Source organism: Artemia franciscana, chromosome 3, assembly GCF_032884065.1.
Source record: "Artemia franciscana chromosome 3, ASM3288406v1, whole genome shotgun sequence".
In the NCBI taxonomy this organism is placed as follows: Eukaryota; Metazoa; Arthropoda; class Branchiopoda; order Anostraca; family Artemiidae; genus Artemia; species Artemia franciscana.
Genome location: NC_088865.1, coordinates 31,050,338 through 31,073,102, shown reverse-complemented (window position 1 = coordinate 31,073,102; position 22,765 = coordinate 31,050,338). Strand labels below are relative to the sequence as shown.

Genomic DNA, 22,765 nt, shown 5'->3' with positions numbered 1-22,765 from the left:
GAGAGTGTTGAGAGGAGATACCTCCCTTGAGAGGGAGGCATTGAGGAGGCTCGTGCGCAGCTGTATTGGCCTTATGCGACTTGGTGCTGCAGTGATTTGTTAGTAGTAGTAGTACTTTACTGAAAAACTTATCTATTGAGATATTGTTAAGTACAATTTGACGACCGGTTGATTGGTTCAATCAAAATTCCTCTCGCTCTTAAAATAAGACTTTACTTTCAGTTTTAAATCCTGATCCCGTCACTGAAAATGCCTGTTTTGAGTTAAAAATACCAACAAGTTAATTTAAAATTGAAAAACTCGTGTTTGAACTAGTTCTAAATTGCCAAATCTTTCCTCCAATATTTGTTGACAGAAAACCCAATTCAACAGTTATTTCTTTACAGAATGGAATAAACAAAAATTAGCTTCTTCAAACCAAAGTAAAGAAAGCTGTTAAAATTTTACGCTTAGTGTGGCCAGTGATGTTCCATAAGTACGGGTCAAAATTGTCTTATATTTTTTTTTGTATATGGTAGTTTCTATTGATCAAAAGTTTAAATGTCAACATTTTCATTTGAAAAGTAATCTTGCCGTGAAAATAAAGACCGTTAATTAAAGAATCTTGAGCCAAATCCCTCTACAAAATGGAGCTTTTTGGACTTCAGTTGCCCCCTTCCCCCAAAAAAAACTGGTATGAATATTGCACAAATGAATCAACTGAGTCAAAGAAAGCTTGAAAATAATCACTAATAATTACCAATAATTATGTAGAGAATATATACATGATGACGAACAAATTCACCACTCTTTGGCCATATAACATCTGAAACTGTGGGGTTATTTAATTAGTTTTCAGTATTTGTAAACCGATTCACTGCCCCGAGTTTCTTTTCAAACCATACTCAGAACCTATTTGGACTAAAATCGTTGCTTCGAGGCATGGAATCGCAGAAATAGAGACACCGTTTCATGAGAAATTATAGGGGAGGCGGAAAACGTGTTTGTGAAGATATAGGATGGCATTTTTTTTATTTCAATGAAAACACCGTACTCATTTTCTGATAATTGTGGATGCGTCATGTTAAACTTAATGAGTTTTAAATATATAATGAAAAAAAAAATCACCAATGCAACAGCACAAACACATAAAAAAAGACAGAAGGAGAAAAGGAAGACCGTTTTCCTACATTAGTAATTAATACAGATCAGTACTTAAATGAGGCCTTAACCCTACTCATCCATACAATCACATAGGTCAAACAGCATAGCCATACACAATCAACCATAAAGAATAAGCCATGGACAGGCAGTCGTAAGTAAGTAAGCATAAGTCGTCATTTACCCAATATTAAAAACGGTAAAAAAAAAGGACAAATAATTCAGAGGCAACAACCTAAAACAGGGGCTCATCAGGAGAATACACACTTGCCTATAGGGTTTCGGCACTTGTAAATTCCCTACCCAGGCAAGTGGCGTGCCTACCATAAATTCCCCATGGTATCCCCGTGCTAGGTATTACCCCAAAAATATATGCCTATGTAAAAAACAAATGTAGAACAACCAAGTAACACCAAAACAAGCTTATCATACCTTGGTTTTGGCCCTCGTATATTTATGTTACGAATTCACAATATATAATTATACTAAACAATTATTAAAAAATTTTCACTTTATCAAAATTTCTCTATTGATGTAAATGTGACCTAGATAAAAATCAAGGAAATGAATGCAAAATAAGACCATTTGAAAAAAAAATATATGCAGAATTCTCCGAAAATCCACTGCCAAAAATTAGGGACACGCCAAACTCAGTAACAAAGAAAACCAAAATCAACCAAAGATTTCGCTAAGTATTTCAAGATAATTCTTTCGGTATTCATTTAAAAGTTCGTCATAATAAAAACTAAATTTTTTAAATTGTCAAGTTGATTTATTTGCAGAAAAACCTCTTAAAATCAATTTTTGGCTTAAAATTTTACTTCTATTTTTAAAATCAATGTAATTACTACAAATCCTTGCATATCTAAGTAACTGTGAATAAAATGTGAATATGTGATATTTGAGCTATATTACTTTCAGGGAACGGAAAATTAATCACTTCGAAATCGAAATCACCCGTTTTATTATACATTTTAAAACCTAATTTATTATTATCAGAAATATTAATATTCAAATCTAAGAAATGATCTTCTAGACCAGTGCCATGACTAAGTTCAAGAGTAAGCGTCGATGGATATATATTTTCAGAAATATCAATAAATTCCTTACAATTTAAAACCAAAATATCATCTAAATATCTTTTATTATTTGACAAGATACGTTTTAAATTATTTGTATTATTCTTATCCATTATATATTTATATTCGAGTTGACTTAAGAACAAGTCAGCTATAAATGGGCTGGCAACCCCCCCCCCATGGGAATTCCCACGATTTGCTTGCACAAATTACCATTAAATCTTATATAAGTATTATATAAAACAAATTCTAATAAATCAAAAATCATATCTAAGCTGTAACATCTCGAGCTAACTGTAGTCTTAAAGCAGTTTGTCCATATAGCTTTTTTATTATAAGTGTCTATTTTTAAGCACCTCTTACTAGATAAGAGGAAAGATTACTTGATAACCCGTTTTTAAATTTTCTAACACTACATTAAGTGATAAATTAGCATACATTGTCCAAAATCGAAAGAGTCAATTCTTTTAGCTGAAACCATTGTTAAAGAGTTTATCACCTGCAGTGAATTATTAACACTCCAGTATGGATTAAAATTCGAAAACTTTTTAATACCAGAACAATAGGTTTTAAGTTTATTTACAATTTCTTTTAAAATTAAAGAGAGGTCAGTAGCAGCAATGCGGGTTGGACATTTAGCTGCTCCAGCAATAAACCGTGGTTTAGGGGGATTCTTATGAAATTTTACAGTCCAATATAGGAAAGGGAACTTTTTATCATTGTCATTAATTCTAATATTAAATTTTTTTAAAAGTATTTCTTCAGTTTCTTAATTAAATTTTCATCCTCTAAATTCACCTTTTCGTAAACATTGATCGTGCATAACTCCCTTGTTAAGACATCACAATACAGCTTCTGACAAATTATGGCAAAATTGTTATTAGCTTTATCCACCGGCACAATTACAAATTCATTCTGTAGATTACCAATTGCTTGTTTTATGCTAGCATTATAAAATAATGATTTAGTGTTACTATTTTTTGGAAAAGCATATATTTTATTTCGTATTCTACTAATAATTAAATTCTTCCAACTTTGAAAACTCTCATTATTTTTATTCTCTTTCTTACACCACTTATCAATAAATAAATCAAAATCATTTTCCAAGCTATCAAGAATACTCGATGGTTTCAAGTGATGAGAAAGACGGTAATTAGCCCCTTTATTAAAATTTGAAGATTATCTTGTTTTATTATTGACAAGTCCCCTGTTATAACATGTTGGTTAGTGGGATTTACAAATGGACCTAGTTGCTTACAATTACAAACAGGTTTCCAATTTATATCACTGTCCAATCTTTTAAGTATAAAATTATAATTAAAAATCATTTGCCCAATAGTTTTTGAAAATTTTTAAGTTAAAACTGGACTATCATTATAATTCAAACTACTAGGAAGGGTCTGTTTCACATCCCACTGATTTAAAATTTCTGGTAAATTAATATCTTCAATCTGCTTACAAGTAAAATTAATAGGTAAATATAATCTGTTGTCCTTATTACCAATCTTTTCAAACTTATTCTTTTTTTAAATAAATTTCGTTTTAGATAGAATGCAGATTTAACGCACTAGCGTTGAGTCAGTAAAGAGCGAGGTAACGTTCATGAATTATTAATTTTTCCCGGTAACTTCGAATTGAAGGTTGGTCCAAGAAACTTGGGAGACAATTCGTTCGATCAGCGTTTAAAAGTTCTATTGCCCTTTTTAATTGCCAAAACTAATTGAGGGACAAGCAGTCCCCCTTCCGTATCCCTTTATACCATCGTGTGCCCATAATCCCCCATAATAGAAAAAAACTGTTTTTAGCGCAAATCGTTCATTCACTGGCTGTTGAATATTAATGTTGGTAAGATATAGAAAAGACTATAAATAAGTAAACAAAGTAAGTTCTAAGCAAGCTCTACATGAATAAACAAGAGCTAAGAACTCATATGGCACTTGTGACGAGGCGAGAAGAGCTAAGAGCCAAGAGATCATATGGTATGAGCTCTAACAAAATTCTATGAATCAATAGATTGATTTAAAAAGGAAAATAAGAGGCTTAATACCGGTCACGATTTAAAATAAGAGCTCTGAGTCACGATGTCCTTCTAAATATCAAAATTCATTAAGATCCGATCACCCACCCGTAAGTTATAAATGCCTCATTTCTTCAAATTTTTCCTCTCCCTTTAGCCCCCCAGATGGTCGAATCTGGGAAAACGACTTTATCAAGTCAAATTCTGCACCTCCCTGACACGCCTACCAATTTTCATCGTCCTAGCACGTCAAGAAGCACCAAACTCGCCAAATCACTGAATCCCTCCCCCCCAACTCCTCGAAAGAGAGCGAATCCAGTACGATTCTGTCAGTCACCTATCAAGGACATTTGTTTATTCTATCCACCAAGCTTCATCCCGATTCCTCCACTATAAGTGTTTTTCCAAGATTTCCCCCTCCAACTCCCCCAAATGTCAAAAGATCTGGTCGGGATTTGAAATAAGAGCTCTGAGACATGAATTCCTTCTAAAAATCAAATTTCATTAAGATCCGATCATCTATTCGTAAGATACAAATACCCCAATTTTCACATTTTCCAAGGATTCCGGTTTCCCCCTCCAACTCCCCCCAATGTCACAGGATCTGGTCGGAATTTAGAATTAGAACTTCAAAGCACAATATCCTTTTAAATATTAAATTTCATTAAGATCTGGTCACCTTTTCGTAAGTTACAAATACCTCAATTTTCAAAATTACCCCCCCCCCCCCCCAATTCCACCAAAGAGAGCAGATCCGGTCCGGTTATGTCAGTCACGTATCTTAGACGGGTATCTATTCTTCCCATCCAGTTTCATCCAGATCTCACCGCTTTTAGTATTTTCTGAGATTTCCGGTCCCCCCAACTGCCCCCCCCCCCAATTACGCTTGATTTGGTTCAGATTTAAAATAAGTGATCTGAGTTACGAGGTCCTTCTAAATATGAAGTTTCATGAAGATCCGATCACTCCTTCGTAAGTTAAAAATACGTAATTTTTTCTTATTTTTCAGTATTAACCCCTCCCCCCCCAATAGAGCGGATCCGTTCCAATTATGTAAATCACGTATGTAAGACTTCTGCTTATTTTTAACAACAAAATTTCATCCCGATCCCTCCAATCTAAGCGTTTTCCATGATTTTGGGTTCCCCCGCCCCAAACTTCCCCCAATGTCACCAAATCCGGTCAGGATTTAAAATAAGAGCTTTGAGACACGATATCCTTCTAAATATCAAATTTCATTCAGATTCGATCACCCGTTCGTAAGTTAAAAATACCTCATTTTTTCTAATTTTTCAGAATTAACTCCTCCCCCAACACCCCAAAGAGAGCGGATCCGTTCCGGTTATGTCAATCATGTATCTAGGACTTGTGCTTATTTTTCCCACCAAGTTTCATCCCGATCCCTCCACTCTAAGTGTTTTCCAAGTTTTAGGTTTCCCCCTCCCAACTCCCTCCCCCAATGTCACCAGATCCGGTCGGGATTTAAAATAAGAGCTCTGGGACACGATATCCTTCTAAATATCAAATTTCATTGAGTTCCGATCACCCGGTCGTAAGTTAAAAATACTTCATTTTTTCTAATTTTTCAGAAATACCCCCCCCAACAACCCCAAAGAGAGCGGATCCGTTCCGTTTATGTCAATCATGTATCTAGGACTTGTGTTTATTTTTTCCACCAAGTTTCATCCCGATCCCTCCACTCTAAGTGTTTTCCAAGTTTTAGGTTTCCCCCTCCCAAATCCCCCCCCCCCCCCAATGTCACCAGATCCGGTCGGGATTTAAAATAAGAGCTCTAAGACACAATATCCTTCTAAACATCAAATTTCATTGAGATCCGATCACCCGTTCATTCTCCAACTCCCCCCAATGTCATCAGATCCGGTCGGGATTTAAAATAAGAGCTCTGAGACACAATATCATTCCAAACATCAAATTTCATTAAGATCCCATCACCCCCTCATAAGTTACAAATACTTCATTTTTTCTATTTTTTCCCAATTAACCGGCCCCCCCACTCCCCCCAGATGGTCAAATCGGGAAAACGACTATTTCTAATTTAATCTTTTCCGGACCCTGATACACTTGCCAAATTTCATCGTCCTAGCTTACCTGGAAGTGCCTAAAGTAGCAAAACCGGGACCGACAGAATTTGCGATTGCTATATGTCTCTTGGTTAATACCATGTGCCATAAAAACAGAAAAAGAGTAAGAAGAGCTCTACAGAAACGGAGAAAATCACAAATAAAAACTGACTACTTTCTCAAAAATTTAATTTCGAAAAACGAATGTTACAGGCAACCGTACAATAAGATAAAGGAAAAAAAATCACCGGTAAATCACTTCGAAATTTTTGTACATCTCATAATGACCCGTCTTCACACCACTACCGCACTATACATATAACAACTTTTGGCTATAAAATAAATTTCCAAGCCACTGCTATTTTTCAGAGCTTTAATTACGAAAATAAATTTTACACACCAAAAAGTCGGAAACGGCTTTGGATTGTTCGACTGTTAATAATGAGCAGGATTTGTTTTTAGAAACGAAGTTTTTTTTTAATATTTTACTTCTCGGGTTAAACCAGGGAGCGGAAAAAGACCAATAAATTTTGTAGAAAAAAAACTTCCAAGGTATTTTGATAATTAAATCAAAGACTGGAAAATAAAGCGGAGTTTAACACACTCATTTAAAAAAAGTGTGGTAAAAATTTTAATCCGTAAATTAATGTCACATATAACTTCTAGATAACCACAACCAAAGACTATTGGTTATCCTGAGCAAGAGTATGATTTCAGGAGGGCCATGGCAGCCTAGTTATCCCTAAGATGTCAAAACATGGATGAAAAGCCTCAAATTTTCGATAAAAAAAAGACCTGATTATTCAAATTTATACTTGGTAGTCTAAGATCTGGATATTATCTAGAACCCCCCCCCCCCCCCGCGTAAAAAGCATGGCTAAAAAGCTCATTATATTTTTGATTCATCGATAAGTTAGATTGAAAAAAAGGAGCTACAATTTAGGAATTACAAAACACAGCTAGAAACAATAGCGAGTTAAGAAAAGAACTTTAGCTCTAGGATTCAAGGCTCCCCTTTTGTTTTCACAAAAATTATGTCTTTTTGGCGTATGCACTTATTCGGTTTTCTATTCTTACTATTATTTTCAGAATAAAATTACTGTAGTTCGCTATAAGGTACCGCAGAACTAATCAAGTAACAGTTGAGCTTAGCCGACCCCATAATAAAGACTTTAACCAACCATAGCTGAATAAAATTCTAAATTCTTACCCAAAATATTCTCGAGAATCTCACATTTTAAGTGACAAACTTCGAGTTTTTACACCCTTTTCGGTAATCATGTACCTAACCTCCTCTAATTAAAGAAATTTCCTCATTACAACAGTATATATCAATATCCATCTATTCAATCTCACCAATGGAAAAAAATAGTGGAAACAACTGTATAAACTAATTACATTCTTACTAATTGCAGCTTACTTTTTATATAACCATTTTACTACTACTATTAGCTTTAGTAAGGCAATTTTGTTTGCTCAGTAAAATAAACTGGGCTTATTTCTTCTTTCTTTCAAAACTTGTCAAATGCCCCTTTCAGTTATGAAATATTTCATTTCAATCACCAAGGGGAATATAAACCTAAAGAAATAATAAGTCGGTCAGTTTCAGTTTCAGCAATACTACCAATGTCAATTCTTTCCCATAGGGACACAACATATCAAATTAAGAATACAAAAAAAGTATTTTCTCACTTTTATTAGTTGATCCTAGCTGATAATAAATAGTTTAGCAGCTTTTACACAACAAAAGGTTTGTAATTTTCAACCGTGTTTATACATCATATGTAAGTGAGAAGAGCATAATTAAGCAATATAATTACAAAGATTGTGAAGCGGATAACTATAGTAACACTCAAGACCGAGTTTAATAATGCAATTATGCCAAGCCAAGACACCCTTTTGAATTTCTCTGGGGGGGGAGGGGGGTCCATATATAACTGGAAAAAATTATGATACTGTAGAAAATCTCTAATTTTATACCATTTGTGATAAATGTGTGCGTTTTTTTCACACGTTCCTTTACAATTTCATAGCCTTAAGAGAAGGCAGGGAGCAGAGTCCTAATGAAATTTTCTCAAATTCGTTCTTGGCTGAGATTATTCTTTAATGCTGATTCCTCTAAAGGAAATTCCTGGTATATCTTCAGTTTTACCACATTCGATTGTCTCTATATTTCAATTTTGTTTTCCAGAAACACTTTACTATATTTTCGTCTGAACACCTTTAAGATATTCTGCAACAAACACAAAGTTACTACGTTATATATAACACTGATTATATTCTACATACAGTTATTCTTAAAATTCGGATGTATAGAAAAGCCTTGTATCTTAAGAAACTACCATCAGAACTCGTTAAATTATAGCTGATTTTAGTTGCCGAAACATCTTCACATTTTAATTATTAAATGGAAAATTAAGAAGACCCAGAATTTATTCTGTCATAGAAACTTTTAGAGTGACTGAATGATAATAATGATTATATTAATATCTCAAATAAATCCAATGTCTACAACTGTCAATTAGGCTCAACTCATTCTTGAGCCATGGTCCCACTTACCCAAACCTTGGAAGCTTTTTCAGTGGCAAAGAACTAGTTAATAAGTTAACAGTCATGAAAAAAGCCCCAACAAATTCTAGCATAAACAATAGCTGCTCTGTCGTTATCTTTGTTATTTTTTTGGAGGGGGGGGGTTTACCTCCCACTATAATATTATTGACTATTGTTTTTCACACTCAGTGAATTATCACTAGTTATATGGATCTTACTTTATTTCTAGTGGAACTTTTCTTAAAGCAAAAGAATTCTTTCAACATCTAGTCAGAGTTTTTACTGAAGTTCCTTACAATCACACACAAAGGGGGGGGGGTCTCCTACTTAAATACGATCCAAATCAAATCGTTTACTGTCGATAAAATTGAAAAACTGTGGCTCAAAATGCAGCTTTTTATTTTTTACACTCCCATCTATTAAGCAAACCCCTTACATCCCCACACACTTCTTAAAGACTCAGAGGGGGTGAAATACAAGTACTTTTTAGGTTAAAAAGAAGTAAATATATATGTCTTTGGGAGTATAAAAGCTTTTTTGATAGATTAGATGATAAAAGTCAAATAGCGCAAATTCAGAGCTCTAGCATTCAAACAATAGACAACTAGCTATTTAGTTTTTCCTACACCATCTTTCCAAATCCCTTAATAAAGTTCTAAAGGACTAATTTCTGCATATAAAAAAAGAAAGAAAAGAAAAAAATTACTTTTTTTAATGGCTTTGGAAATAGTTAGAGCACAGGGTGGTCCGAAATCAAAACAGATTCCTGGCAAAAAAAGCATTTTGAGCAATTACTGTCCATAGTTACTGGGCAATGGCACAGAAAATGAATGCTATGATCAATAAAAGTCTGTCAAGTATATGTATAGCCATATATCTAGGAAGGAGATCATTCAATCTTATACAGAAAATACATATTGATTTAACTATCATATAAATTAATTCGACATCGGCCAAAGGAAGAAAAAGCACCAATTTTGGTGTATAGGTTATGTTCGAAAAGTTTTATTTAAGTCAAAGGCATTACCACAAGTTCATTGAGAATCATTTAAAGCCACGGTCATTGAATAAAAACAGGCAAACAATCATCCAATTCCAATATCCATTATAAATTTAAATCAAGTTGGAACGGAAACGCAAATTCAAGCAGTTATATACCAGATTTAGAGCTACGTCTATGTCTATAATGTTTAAAACATATGATTAAATCCATCTAATAGCTTGCGTTCTTATATAACAAAGCTGTACGGCAAACCCCCTCCAATAACTTAAAGCTTCTAAAAATCACAACGCAAAATTCCGGAGCATCCCATTTAGCGATAAGTAATGTTAAGGTTAATATGTGGTTTGCTCTTGCAACCCCGATTCTTAGCGAACTGTTTTAAATAAATATTGACAATACCATAGGTAAAGGCCTAATACTCCCAAAAATCTCCACCAGCCTCTATTTTCTTTGCATTGATTGAATGGCTCAGAACCAAAATTGACCAGGACATACTTTATATTTTTACTTTCTATTTGAGCGTCAAGTACTTGATTGATTCTTCGTTCTTATGAAATGGCAAAATATGGCAAACAACATTCTGGCCATCAAACCTAAATTCAATTTATTCAATTTAACACAGACCATACTAAAATGTGCTTCAACACTTCAACCATGGTCAATCACATGGGAAAACATCAAATTGTTTTGGTACATTAAAATCCTCACCGGTAACGCATTTCTTTTTTAGTTTTCTCCCTCTGCCAATTAACTAATCGATTTGACTTTCGAATTGCTTATTTGAAACCTGAATGAACTTGTTTACGACGAGAACTGAGCAAGCGACACAAGCCCCTATGCCGCATCCGTTCCAAAACAGTTTGGTTGAACATATTGTTCAAAATATGAAAAAACATCCAATATGAATCTTTAAATTGTAACTTGTAAACTTCAGTACTATTTTCTTCATAAATTTAAATTTTCACCCCGCAAGTTCAGATATTAGTCATAAATATAGATTGGGCTCATCTGGGTATTTCCTGTGTTTCACATACCTATAATGGTTAACATTCAATTCGTGTTGCATTTTTATGCTGTTTATAGACAAATAGAAGGAATTCATATTATTAGAACTTGTATCCCCGTCACTTTGTTGATGTGGAACATTGAGTGTTTGGCAACCAGAACAGTGAAAATCTTTAAAAATTTCCTGGAGGGTGTCGCAATAAATCAAAAACTTTTAAGCCTATTTGAGGATGGCAAGATGAGATAGAAATTCTTGTTATGTCATTTTCATGGGTCTTTTCCTCCAAGGCTACCTAATTATACTAAAGCTTGTTGCGTAATGCCTTAATTTCACCTAAACTGAAATAATATCTTAAACAACGTCCCATCAAAGGATATTGCAGATATTAATGACTTTCCAAATTAAATACAAAATTTTTAACGTTCATTTTTTGGATACATAAAGATAGTATCTTATGCAACCCAGTGGAATTTTCAAAAGGCATATCCTAGGTTTAAAGGGAAAGATTGGTGCAGTACTTTGACAGTAATTTTTAGAAGGATGAAAGACAGACCTTAGGAAGAGAATGCCATAGAAAGGGGCTTTCTTTTTTTACTGGAGGGAGGGGGTTAACCGCTTAAAACAACTATATATGGAGAAAACGGATAAACGCTATTAAAACTTGAGAGACTGGGCACAAAGACCACACCGTGTACAAGCCCTTGCAAAATATTCACAAACGTACTTGTCTTGTGCGTGCTTTGCTTCCCCCCCCTAATTTTCTCGAGAAATATTTTACCTGAGACTTATCCCTACCTACATAACCCCTCATGTTGAAGATCACAGCTTTATTAATATACTCAACATCCCCAGATAAAACATCCCTTCCCTCATGTGCGGGTCTAGACTCATTGTCTAGTTTGCTTAAGAAAAGGTTCATCTGAAGCTGTTCCTACCTAATCAAACCTTTCTCCATGATGTTTAAGCTGGACATTATACAGAATCAAAGGAAACGACAGTCCTGTTAATATCGTCTGCAATTTTTAGATGAGCATTCTTTGAGACATTGCATCAATTTCAAAGAGCGTACTAAATAGTGAAATTCAATAGCCCTAGGATAATGGTCCAGCCAAGATACCATTCCACGTTTTGTTTATTTATAAAACTTTCGATGTGGGATTCCCTTTTCTCCCGTGACCCCCCGTGATTTTTGGAAATTTATTGCAACACCCTCTAAAAGATTTTGAAAAAATTGAATTTATTCAGTGAAATTTTCAAGCCTCAAAAAATCAAAGATTGATACACTAATCAAATCAAACTGAAAAAAAAACCCTAGTCCATACTAATATAAGCTATGTGATTATAGACAGCATGAAAGATAGCACTTATTAAACATGAACGTTTGAACCCAAACCCAAGTCCGGATTTAATATGCACTTGGGTTTTAACAACCCTAAGAGCCCTGATCCACAAGTAACAGATGATAGGCATTGTTCTTGGATGTGTTACAAGTCACCAAATAAGTTAGGTGTGTAAACAAAATTAAAACTGGAAAATTATTTCCATAACAAATAAGAAATTCTAGAAGTACACTTTTCTCTTAAATAGAATAGTATCCAGTATAAAAAAAGAATAGAATTCAGGAGTGGCGAGAAGGTTATAGACCTGCTACGCCCATACAGAACCTTATAGCACAATAAAGAAAACATAATAAATGAACAGTCCACTAACAGATAGAAATTATGTAAGAAATGCAACACATTTAGAAATTTAGCACTTATAAACGAAAAAGCTGAAATTCTATTAGAATATCCAATCCGATATCAGATCCTGACAGAATGCTCTGTCAGTCAAAATCGTATCACATGGCATAAACAGCTGAGGATTCATAACACAACAATCAACATAAGCGTAAATTTACATCACTATACGTTAGCTCGTCACTGAATTCAATGATAGTTGATAAATACAATAATTGCCAAAACAGATTATAAAAAGTGCAGACATTGCCGTCAGCTGTTACTATCCATATAAATATTGTCAATTGCCTTTTCCAAAAATACTCATTTAAACCAAAATGAACAATGAAACATTCTCGAGATAAAAATAAGGTAAAGAATACGACACTGCACTTTACAGTCTCTACGGACAGAGCTGATCACTGTTTCATGACCCTTCATCCAGGAAGTGTAATGGGGGATTGGAGGCCAGTCATCCCATGCTTTCGCAAACCCTTCATGTTTACCTTCCCCCGGGTTTCTTCAAGTACTCATTTAGAACTGGTTCGACTCTAGCTGGGCTTAAAGAGTCGTACCACTGACACCCATTCTAAACCAAATAACTAGCGACACCAGGACTCGAGCCCCATTCCTCACGGACAAAGGATTTCAAGTCTAGCGTGCTAACCACTCGGCTAGCATAAAGTAAATAAGAAAGTTATTTATGTTCAATAACTTATTTTTCACAAACGGCTCATTTATAACAGATGGGGGTTATGCATGTATAACAAAGAATGAGTTCACATCTAATCGGTCAATTGCATCTGCAAAAACGCAAACGACATAAGAAGAAACATGGATTTAAAAAAAAAAAAAAAAAAAAAAAAAAAAAAAAAAAAAAAAAAAAAAAAAAAAATCTTATATTTACTCTCAGAGAACAGAAGAACTTGTCAAAAGTGAAACTCACTTTTTAACAGTCAATAGTGTTCTCTTTTTTTATTTACTTGAAAAAAGTATTTTTCAACAAATCAGTTAATATATAAATTCAATCGAAGTCGTCATAACAATAAAAACGTGCGACAAAAATCAGATGAAATTTGACATAAAATATGAAAAAATCCCTTATTGCGCAATAGCACATCTCCATGAACAAAAAGTAAATGTCAAATTTACGGATATTTGTTAAACGATTCTTTTAAAACAAAAACTAAACTGAGAATGCAAAGTGTAGTATTGATTAAGCACTACTTATTTTTCATAAAAGCTTTAATGCATCCAAAATGTCAAAATTTTGATATTCCTCACATATTCCTTTTTTTTCAGATTTAACCATTAATGACAGAACTTATTACTTTCACATCATATTCACGTAAAAATACTAAAAAATAACGATACCACTGCATCAGCAAATTTTGATTAAGCACGGCAAATTTTCACATACGTCACTGTATCCGTAAAAACGCCATGTTAATTTCATTAGCCATTAGGCCATATTATAATTATGAGTACGTGTAGAATGCTCGTCAGGTCAACTTCGGAATATCTTCAAAGTGTAAGACACAAAGCAATAAGACGTTACTTTCACCAAACCCCTTTCCGGTTATTAAGCGTTGTCACTGGCAATCTTTCTGAGTTCCAATTTGCGTTATATTATAACTCTATAATTGTATGTAATATAACTCTAACTCTAGAGTTATAGCTCGTATAACTCTATTGGGCACGGGTGGCCAAACATTTTTTAAGTTTCTTCAAAAGGGAGGGATGGGAGAGGAGGTTGATTGAAAACAAGGCATACTTCACAACCATAAACTTAGATAAGCGGGTTCAATAAAAACAATCTTCATAGTGCAGTTCTTTCAGTCTTGAGAGCATCCCAAATTCTTCAAATTCTTGGGGCACACGTCCCATACTTACCTATCCTCTAGTTTGTAAAGTTAGCCTTTGCCCTATTTTGTATGGTTGACTTTTATGGAAAGCAAAACCAGAATGACATGTGGCTTATTCAAAAAAGAATTAGAAAGCAAAAATTATGCACCTAGACTAAATACAAAAATTACAAAAGCAATAAAAACAAATTAACCAGGGGGTGCTCACACTTGAAAATACAAATAACAGGCAATTTCATAAAATAGAGAGAAACTGACAAAAAGAAATGCTGACAAGATTTAACAAGTGCCTAGATGTCATTGATAGCACCAGTTGGATCACCACTATAGACTCGATCTATCACACGATTGACATAGTCGGCAGTGTGTCCAGCCACTTTGTGCTCTGAAAGAAAGATATTATCAGTTGAAAAGACTCCGTCTCCTTCTCTCTTTGTCTTAACCCTCATCCTGTTTCGTAATCTTTGGAATACAAATACAGTGTTCCCCTTCTAACACTCTTTTTGTTTGACTTTCTGTTTCCATGCCCTGTGCAGGATTTATTTATAAGCTGCACAAGCTATGACTTAGAGCCCTCAAAAAATTGTCCAATGCCGCACATCTGAAACGTCTCATACTCTTCACCCAATTATCTTAGCGCCAATATAAAAATATGTAGCATCAATTTTTAATCAGTATACCAAGAAAATCTAAATTTAATACATAAACTAAGTATTTTTTCATTAGATGCATAGTTGAACGATCTACACATTAAAAACTACAAATTATTTTGTTTTCACTGCATTAAGTTAACTATTAATGTACACATTTGTTGCTGTTTTGTTTTTCTATAATGTAGTTGATTTAACTAAGATTACAACTGAAGTAGGATATTGTTAATTTTTTCTATACGTGTATTATTTATTACAAAAAACACCACTTCTTGGTAAGTAATGGTAACATCAGAGGAAATTATCATCAGGATCTACATAAGATAACATTTAACCATCATATCCGGTCAGCGTTTCCCTAATATAGAAACAGTTTTGAGATTGTTTCTTAGCACAATGGCTGCAAATTAGACTGACAAAAGATTCCTTTCTTAGCTGATGATTAAGAAATGAAAATAAACAATAATGACTCGAGCTAAATTACGCCCTCAATCTCATGCCCACAGAATAGGACAACTCAAAGTTTATTATTTGATCAGGTAATCGGTCACTTAGCTGTGGCAAGAGCAAGAAAGAAAATATTTTAATTTAGTATCATTCCTTAATCCTTAAAACAAATTTCAAAGAGTTAAGATAGTAAGCATTCACCCTGTTACATTCACTCCTAACACGTCTCTTCCTTCTTCACTATAGGTGCTTGTTTGAGGAATTGGGTTCTTTTGCCAAGTAAGTTTTTCATTGTTTCCTTTTAACGGAACTTAGATCTATTCTAATGGAGCAACAGATCCATCCATTACCCGAAATATGGCAAGACAAGTATGTATTGGTTTAGATTCACTTTTCTCAATTACTTTCTTTTGATTTGCTCGAAAAAAACTGATCATTTATTGTTTGTACAAAAATAAATCAATTATTTGACTATACCGAAGTCTTGGCTTTGGCCATAGAAAAGTAATTGCTTAAAATATACACAATCTTGAAACTTAGAAAGATGTGACATAGCATAGGAGTCCCAAAGACTATTACATCTATTACATTTACTATATTTTACTATTATTTTATCTATTACATTTACTATATTTTACTATTATTTTATCTATTACATTTACTATATTTTACTATTATTTTATCTATTACATTTACTATATTTGTACTTGCAGCAGGACTAGGATATTCTTCACCCACCTCACATCCGAAACTCATATGTTTCGTGGGATTCTGTTTAGAAGTAAGCTCCCCGGACTTGGGGCGGCTGAGCTTTCAGAATCACACCAACTTCCCCCATCCAAATATCGTTGTGCTTTTATTTTGCTTTAAATGACCTTAAAATTTATACCATGACAACCCATTAGCCCTTTATTGCATAGAAATTTTGTAGATTGGGCCTCAGAGTGAAAATCATCTTTAGCAATCAAGCTCAGCTGTAGTTAAAACATGCAAAACTGTTGCATTGGGATTGAAGAATGTACAACTCTCTAATGTCCTAAAAATAATGTTCAGTCTGGAAGCCGAAGTAACTTTTTAAAAACAAAAATGGTCACTGGTTACTGGATGAATTGAAGCTGGGTCATGTTTAGCTCTAACCTTATGGAGCGATAGTCTCTCCCATTGAATTTAATATCTTTTTGTAGTTAAAAAAAAAGTTCTGTGACGTTTGATGTTGGGGGATGACAACGTGACCTGGCCAGAAAGAACATACAACACAACTCCAGCGACCTTTCTTGTTAAGGATGTTCAGAAATCATTAGTTTTTCCGTTAAACCACAAGAACTAAAACACAATTGACCTTACAGAGATGTGATACCTCAAAAATCATGTTGCGAAAGTCAATGCCGGCTGAACGTCCCAAAGACGACGGGTCTATTGTGGAATTCTCCCAGGGGACTAGCTATCATCAAAAGCTGTCAAGAATTTATGGTTTTACTGTGAAATTTGACTGGTAAATGAGTGAGATCTTGCTTACCTTCTGTCGGCAAATTTCTCAATCAAAGCAAGCAGAACCACAGAGAACTCCCAAAGCGGCCAAATTACTCAAATGACGATTCATATGAATTGATTTTAAGTATTTTCCGAGCAGGTATGCTAGACAATTTTTAGGGATTGCCCTTTCATGAATTTTAAAAAGAAAATCCTGCTGCGTTTAATTGAAAACACAAAATTTACATTTTTTGATGATGTAAGTTATATTAAAACTGAATATTTCTATCTCCAGCACGAAACAGGGTTAGTTAAATATTTTTCTATGATTTTTGGGAAAGTAGGTGTCAAATTCTAGTTTTTTGTTATTTTTCTGGATCTGCAATTCAAGCTCCACAAGTTATGCCAAGACCGCTCAATCAATTCAAAATAGTTTGGCCATACAAACTAAAAAAAAACTTATAATGGGCAAGATAGGGTGATTCAATAAGGTACTGCATCGTCTTAAACACAACACTATTTGCGTTATCAGTAATTTACGTAAAAGAGTGATCAAATTTTGGTGGGGTCAGAATATTTTTTTTCTTTTTTTTTGAGCCTTTAATTATACCAAATTATTTCAAAACAAAAAATAGCAAGGATCAGCCCTAGAAAAAAATAAACAAGAGCTAAGAGCTCATATGGCACTTTTGACGAGATCGGAAGAACCAAGAGCCAAGAGCTCATATGGTATGAGCTCTAGCAAAATTCTAAGAATCAATAAATTGCTTTAAAAGGAAAATCAGAGGCTTAATGGCGGTCGAGATTTAAAATAAGAGCTCAGAGTCACGAGGACCTTCTGAATATCAAAATTCATTAAGATCCGATCACCCATTCGTAAGATACTTCGATTTTCACGATTTCTAAGAATTCTGGTTTCCACCTCCGACTCCCTTCAATGTCACCAGATCTGGTCGGGACTTAAAATAAGAGTTCTAAAGCACAAGATCCTTCTAGATATCGAATTTCATTAAGATCTGATCACCCGTTCGTAAGTTACAAGTACCTCATTTTTTCTAATTTTTCCGAATTACTCCCCCCCCCCACCAAAGAGAGAAGATCCGGTCCGGTTATGTCAGTCACCTATCTTGGACTTGTGCTTATTCTTTCCACCAAGTTTCATCCTGATCACTTTAAGCGTTTTCCAAGATTTCCACCCCCCCCCCTAATGACATTGGATCCGGTCGGGATTTAAAATAAGAGATCTGAGTTTCGCGGTCCTTCTAGATATGAAATTTTATTAAGATACGATCACTCATTCGTAAGTTAAAAATACCTCATTTTTTCTAATTTTTTAGAATTAATCCTCCCCCCAACTCCCCAAAGAGGGCAGATCCGTTCCGGTTATGTCAATCCCGTATCTAGGACTTGTGCTTATTTTTCCTACCAGGTTTCATCCCGATCCCTCCACTATAAGCGTTTTCCAAGATTTTAGATTCCACCCCCCCCAACTTCCCCTCCACCGGATCCGGTCAGGATTTAATATAAGAGCTCTGAGACATGATATCCTTCCAAACATCAAATTTCATTGAGATCCGACCACTCCTTCGTAAGTTAAAAGTACCTCATATTTCAGAATTAACCTCCCCCCCAACTCCCCCAAAGAGAGCGGATCTGTTCCGGTTATGTCAATCACGTATCTAGGACTAACAATTATTTTTCCCATCAAGCTTCATTCCGATCCCTCCACTCTAAGCGTTTTCCAAGATTATAGGTCCCACCCCCAACTCTCCCCAACGTCACCGGATCCGGTCGGGATTTAAAATAAGAGCTCCGAGACACGATATCCTTCCAAACATCAAATTTCATTAAGATCCAATCACTCCTTCATAAGTTAAAAATACCTCATTTTTTCTCATTTTTCAGAATTAAACCTCCCCCCCCCAACTCCCCCAAACAGAGCAGATCCGTTCCGGTTATGTCAATCACGTATCTAGGACTTCTGCTTATTTTTCCCACTAAGTTTCATCCCGATCCCTCCACTATAAGCGTATTCCAAGATTTTAGGTTCCAACTCAACTCTCCCCAATGTCACCGGATCTGGTCAGACTTTAAAATAAGAGCTCTGAGACACGATCCAAATATCAAATTTCATTAAGATCCCATCACCCGTTCATAAGTTAAAAATACTTCATTTTTTATATTTTTTCAAAATTAATCGGCCCCCACTCCTCCCAGATGGTCAAATCGGGAAAACGACTATTTCTAATTTAATCTGGTCCGGTCCCTGATACGCCTGCCAAATTTCATCGTCCTAGCTTACCTAGAAGTGCCTAAAGTAGCAAAACCGGGACAAACAGACAGACCGACAGAATTCAGACACAGACCGACAGAATTTGCGATCGCTCGCAAATTCGGCCGAACACTGCACGTATTAGCCTACCGGGTTTTTAATAGCACAATTGGCAGAATTTCCCCATCCATTTGCTTCCTTTTCATTTATTCTCAAACAGGTCTACAACAACTAAAAAAGTTTCAAATTTTATTCACGTGGGTTATAAAGAATAATTTTACTTGGATCAGAAAATAAAGTCTAGTTTAAAGCCTAAACTTTTCTTAGAGAATTATCTAAGAACAAGAACAAGGAAAAATTATCATTTAAGGAATTCACTGAAAGAATATAATACAAACGTGTTGAAATGCGAAAATTTTTAACTTTTTTAAGGCTTTACAGCAACTAGAGCCAGCGGCTCAGGTATCACATTTTTTGCTTCATCTTCAACAATTAAGCACACAAAGGTAAGTAAAAAATAGAAAGAAAGGACTAGTGGTGACAATATTACCATTTAGAAAGGCATTTACCATTTAAACCATTTAAAATGACATTTTTGAGTTTTATCTTCAACAATTAAGCACACACAGGTAAGTAAAAAAAAAAAAAGAAAGAAAGGGCTAGTGGTGAAAATATTACCATTTAGAAAGGCATTTACCATTTAAACCATTTAAAATGACATTTTTTTGTTTTATCTTCAACAATTAAGCACACACAGGTAAGTAAAAAAAAGAAAGGGCTAGTGGTGAAAATATTACCATTTAGAAAGGCAAGCAAGAATACAATGTAACTGTCTGTATACTTGCGAATGTACTTGCCAGTTACTGCACTAGCGAGTTTTATCGCTTCCTTCAAATTATGAGAAAACACTTACTTATTCCATGTTTGACAAGTGCGTCTATCCGTACTGTTGCTTCCCTAAAATCGGCTTCACTGCAGGTCCCTGTAATCATTGCTTCATGTTTGGCAAGTATCAGCTGCTTCACTTGTCCAATTATATTCATCATCTTCTCTAAAAGAATAAGTTCGATATTCATAGGACAAGGTACCAAAAGAAAACTTGGACCTTACAATCGAAAACTAAGAATAGGAAGAGATAGGATTTGAAATACTAAAAAAGCGAAGTTCATAGTATTCTTTATTCATCTTCTTTTTGCTAAAAAGAGCCCCCTCTTTTACCAGTATATTTGTAGAATCAACTACTTGTCTCTGTTTTCAATGCCCAGAAAAAAAAACTAGATTATTCACGCGAGAAACATAAAATTCTAGCAGAATAAAATCCACTTCTGAAAATTTTCAGCAGAAATCATGAGCATGGCTAAGAAAACTTAACTTAAAAATAAAAAATGGATCCAGGTAGGAAGGATAGGACATATAGGCAGGGACTAGGACTCAGTGAACAAGGAGGCTTCTAAGATATAAATAAGAAATCGTGAATAACAGGCACACTAACCGAATAGTTAGCGCGCTGAACTTGTGATTCCGTCTCCTTCAGGGCTGGGGTTTGAGTCCTGGTGTTGCTGTAATTTTAGGTTTGAGAAAGGAAACAGTGGTGTGACTCTGTAGGCTCAGCCAGAGTCGACCTAGCTTTAAATGGATACCTGGGGAGATCTTGGAAGATAAATTTGAAGCATGTACGGAAGCATGAGATGACTGGCCCCAAACCCCTCAGCCCAATTCCTGGCCGAAGATCGATGAAGCGGGGATCAGCACAATCGGTTTGGACTATAAATTCTAGTGCTGGATCCTTAAGCATCTAAGTCTTCCTTAGGTTGGGAAGGTATAGATAATAGAATTTTAGTTGCTCACTTTATGACAAAAATCGTAAGGTATCATAGTAGTCAATGTTCCTGTAGGACTGACTGATAGAGACCTTAGAGAACCCGATGAATTTCACATACAGTTACAGGAAAACATTGACACCAGGTAGAAATATTGCATTATTCAAACCCAAATCCCACAGCTGGTAAAATATGGACTGATGTTATCCAGCATCAGTGAATCTTGCGTAGGGAAGAAAAATAGTAATCGTAACAGGTAAAATAGTCGAGCTACAACCAAAACAGTATTTGTAGGTACATAAAATGACCAAGAGCTTAGCATAGTGTTCACATGACGGTAAGACTGTCAACGTTATTGATTGTGTTACTGAAAATCAAAGACTGGCAGGATCGATACAGGACAATAGAGTATATAAGAGGGTTGACATTAAAGTTAAAAGCAAAGATCAACATCTAGAAGTGAGTACAGTTAATTTAAAGCTGAAATCTGGGAAGGGTAACTCCTCCCAGGCAGTTATAACGCTGAAAGGCTCTAGGTTGAGAAATTAAGAAGAATTTTTCCAAGAACATTTGAAACTGGTGAGTTTAGAATTTGACAATGTAGAAGGTAGGTGGGATAATTATATGAAAACATTTTGACAAATACTGAGATGCCTTAAGGAGGAAAGTAGAAACGCTCCTAGGAATATTAGTGAAAACACTTCACGCTTTTTAGAAAAGAGAAGTGATTTGTGCAAGAAGTTTCACACAAGAAATGAGGAAAGTAAAGAAGTAAAGAACACATTTAAATGTGGACTAACGTGGTCACAGATAAAACTGTCAACGTCCTAGAAGATGCGGCTAGATGGCATAATAGTACAATATTTTAATGGCTTGCTAAGAAGCTGATAGGAAGTAGTCAGTCTGAATTTGTCCCAGTTAAATATAGGAACAGGCCTCAATTAGGGACAAAGAAATTAAAAGAGATGAACAGAACACTTTGAGAGCGTGTTGAACCGTGATAAAGTTGTAGGATGTGATATAGAAAAGAAAGAAAGATTTACGACAATTTGGAAGTGAAGGGAGATTTATTTAACAAGGAAGAGACAAAGATAGTACTAAAAGAACTGAACAATAACAAGGCCCCAGGTGCTGATAGCATGGAAAGTGAGTTTTAAATATGAGTTTCAAAATTAGAGATATGTTATTCTGATTTTCGAAAAAGGGGCCGTGTTATTTTAGAATATCTTAAATTAAAGGTCTTTGTAGGAGCCAGATAATAAACGATTTCCACAAATTAGGTCAAGCTGATTCCCACAAATTGTCAATTACAGTTTTAAATTTGCGGTGTTCTTAGGAAACTAATCTGGTTCATACGACTATAAAAACTATTGACAAGACATATCTTTGAGACATTTGGTAGTCCAACCAGAATTCCAATTACAACTATATTTAACAAACGATATAAATCACAAGTTAAACAATACTTACTGTGCTCTTCTTGAAGTCCATATAGCTTAAGTTTGTTTGCTTCGTGCTGAGCCTTCTTTTTCAGACGGCACACCCTGAAAACATTAGTTCTGCATTAGAAGGATAGAGTTAAGCAGAGGATGGAATTTTACAGTAACTGTCATGCCATTGTTACTCTTAATTACTTATACGTGTTTT

General features: G+C 34.8%; 1 protein-coding gene across 4 annotated transcripts in view; it reads right to left on the bottom strand.

The window, feature by feature from the left end:
- Positions 1–6,489: 6,489 nt before the first annotated feature.
- LOC136025149 (protein CREBRF homolog) overlaps positions 6,490–22,765 on the bottom strand; it is a 100,995-nt gene continuing 84,719 nt past the window's right edge. For all 4 annotated transcript variants that reach the window (XM_065700901.1, XM_065700900.1, XM_065700903.1 and 1 more), the window contains 3 exons: positions 22,589–22,662; positions 20,212–20,349; positions 6,490–14,844 (listed from right to left, as the gene is read on the bottom strand). In XM_065700901.1, the coding sequence (XP_065556973.1) occupies positions 14,750–14,844; positions 20,212–20,349; positions 22,589–22,662 (307 nt within the window). In that variant the 3' untranslated portion in view covers positions 6,490–14,749. The remainder of the gene's footprint in view (positions 14,845–20,211; positions 20,350–22,588; positions 22,663–22,765) is intronic.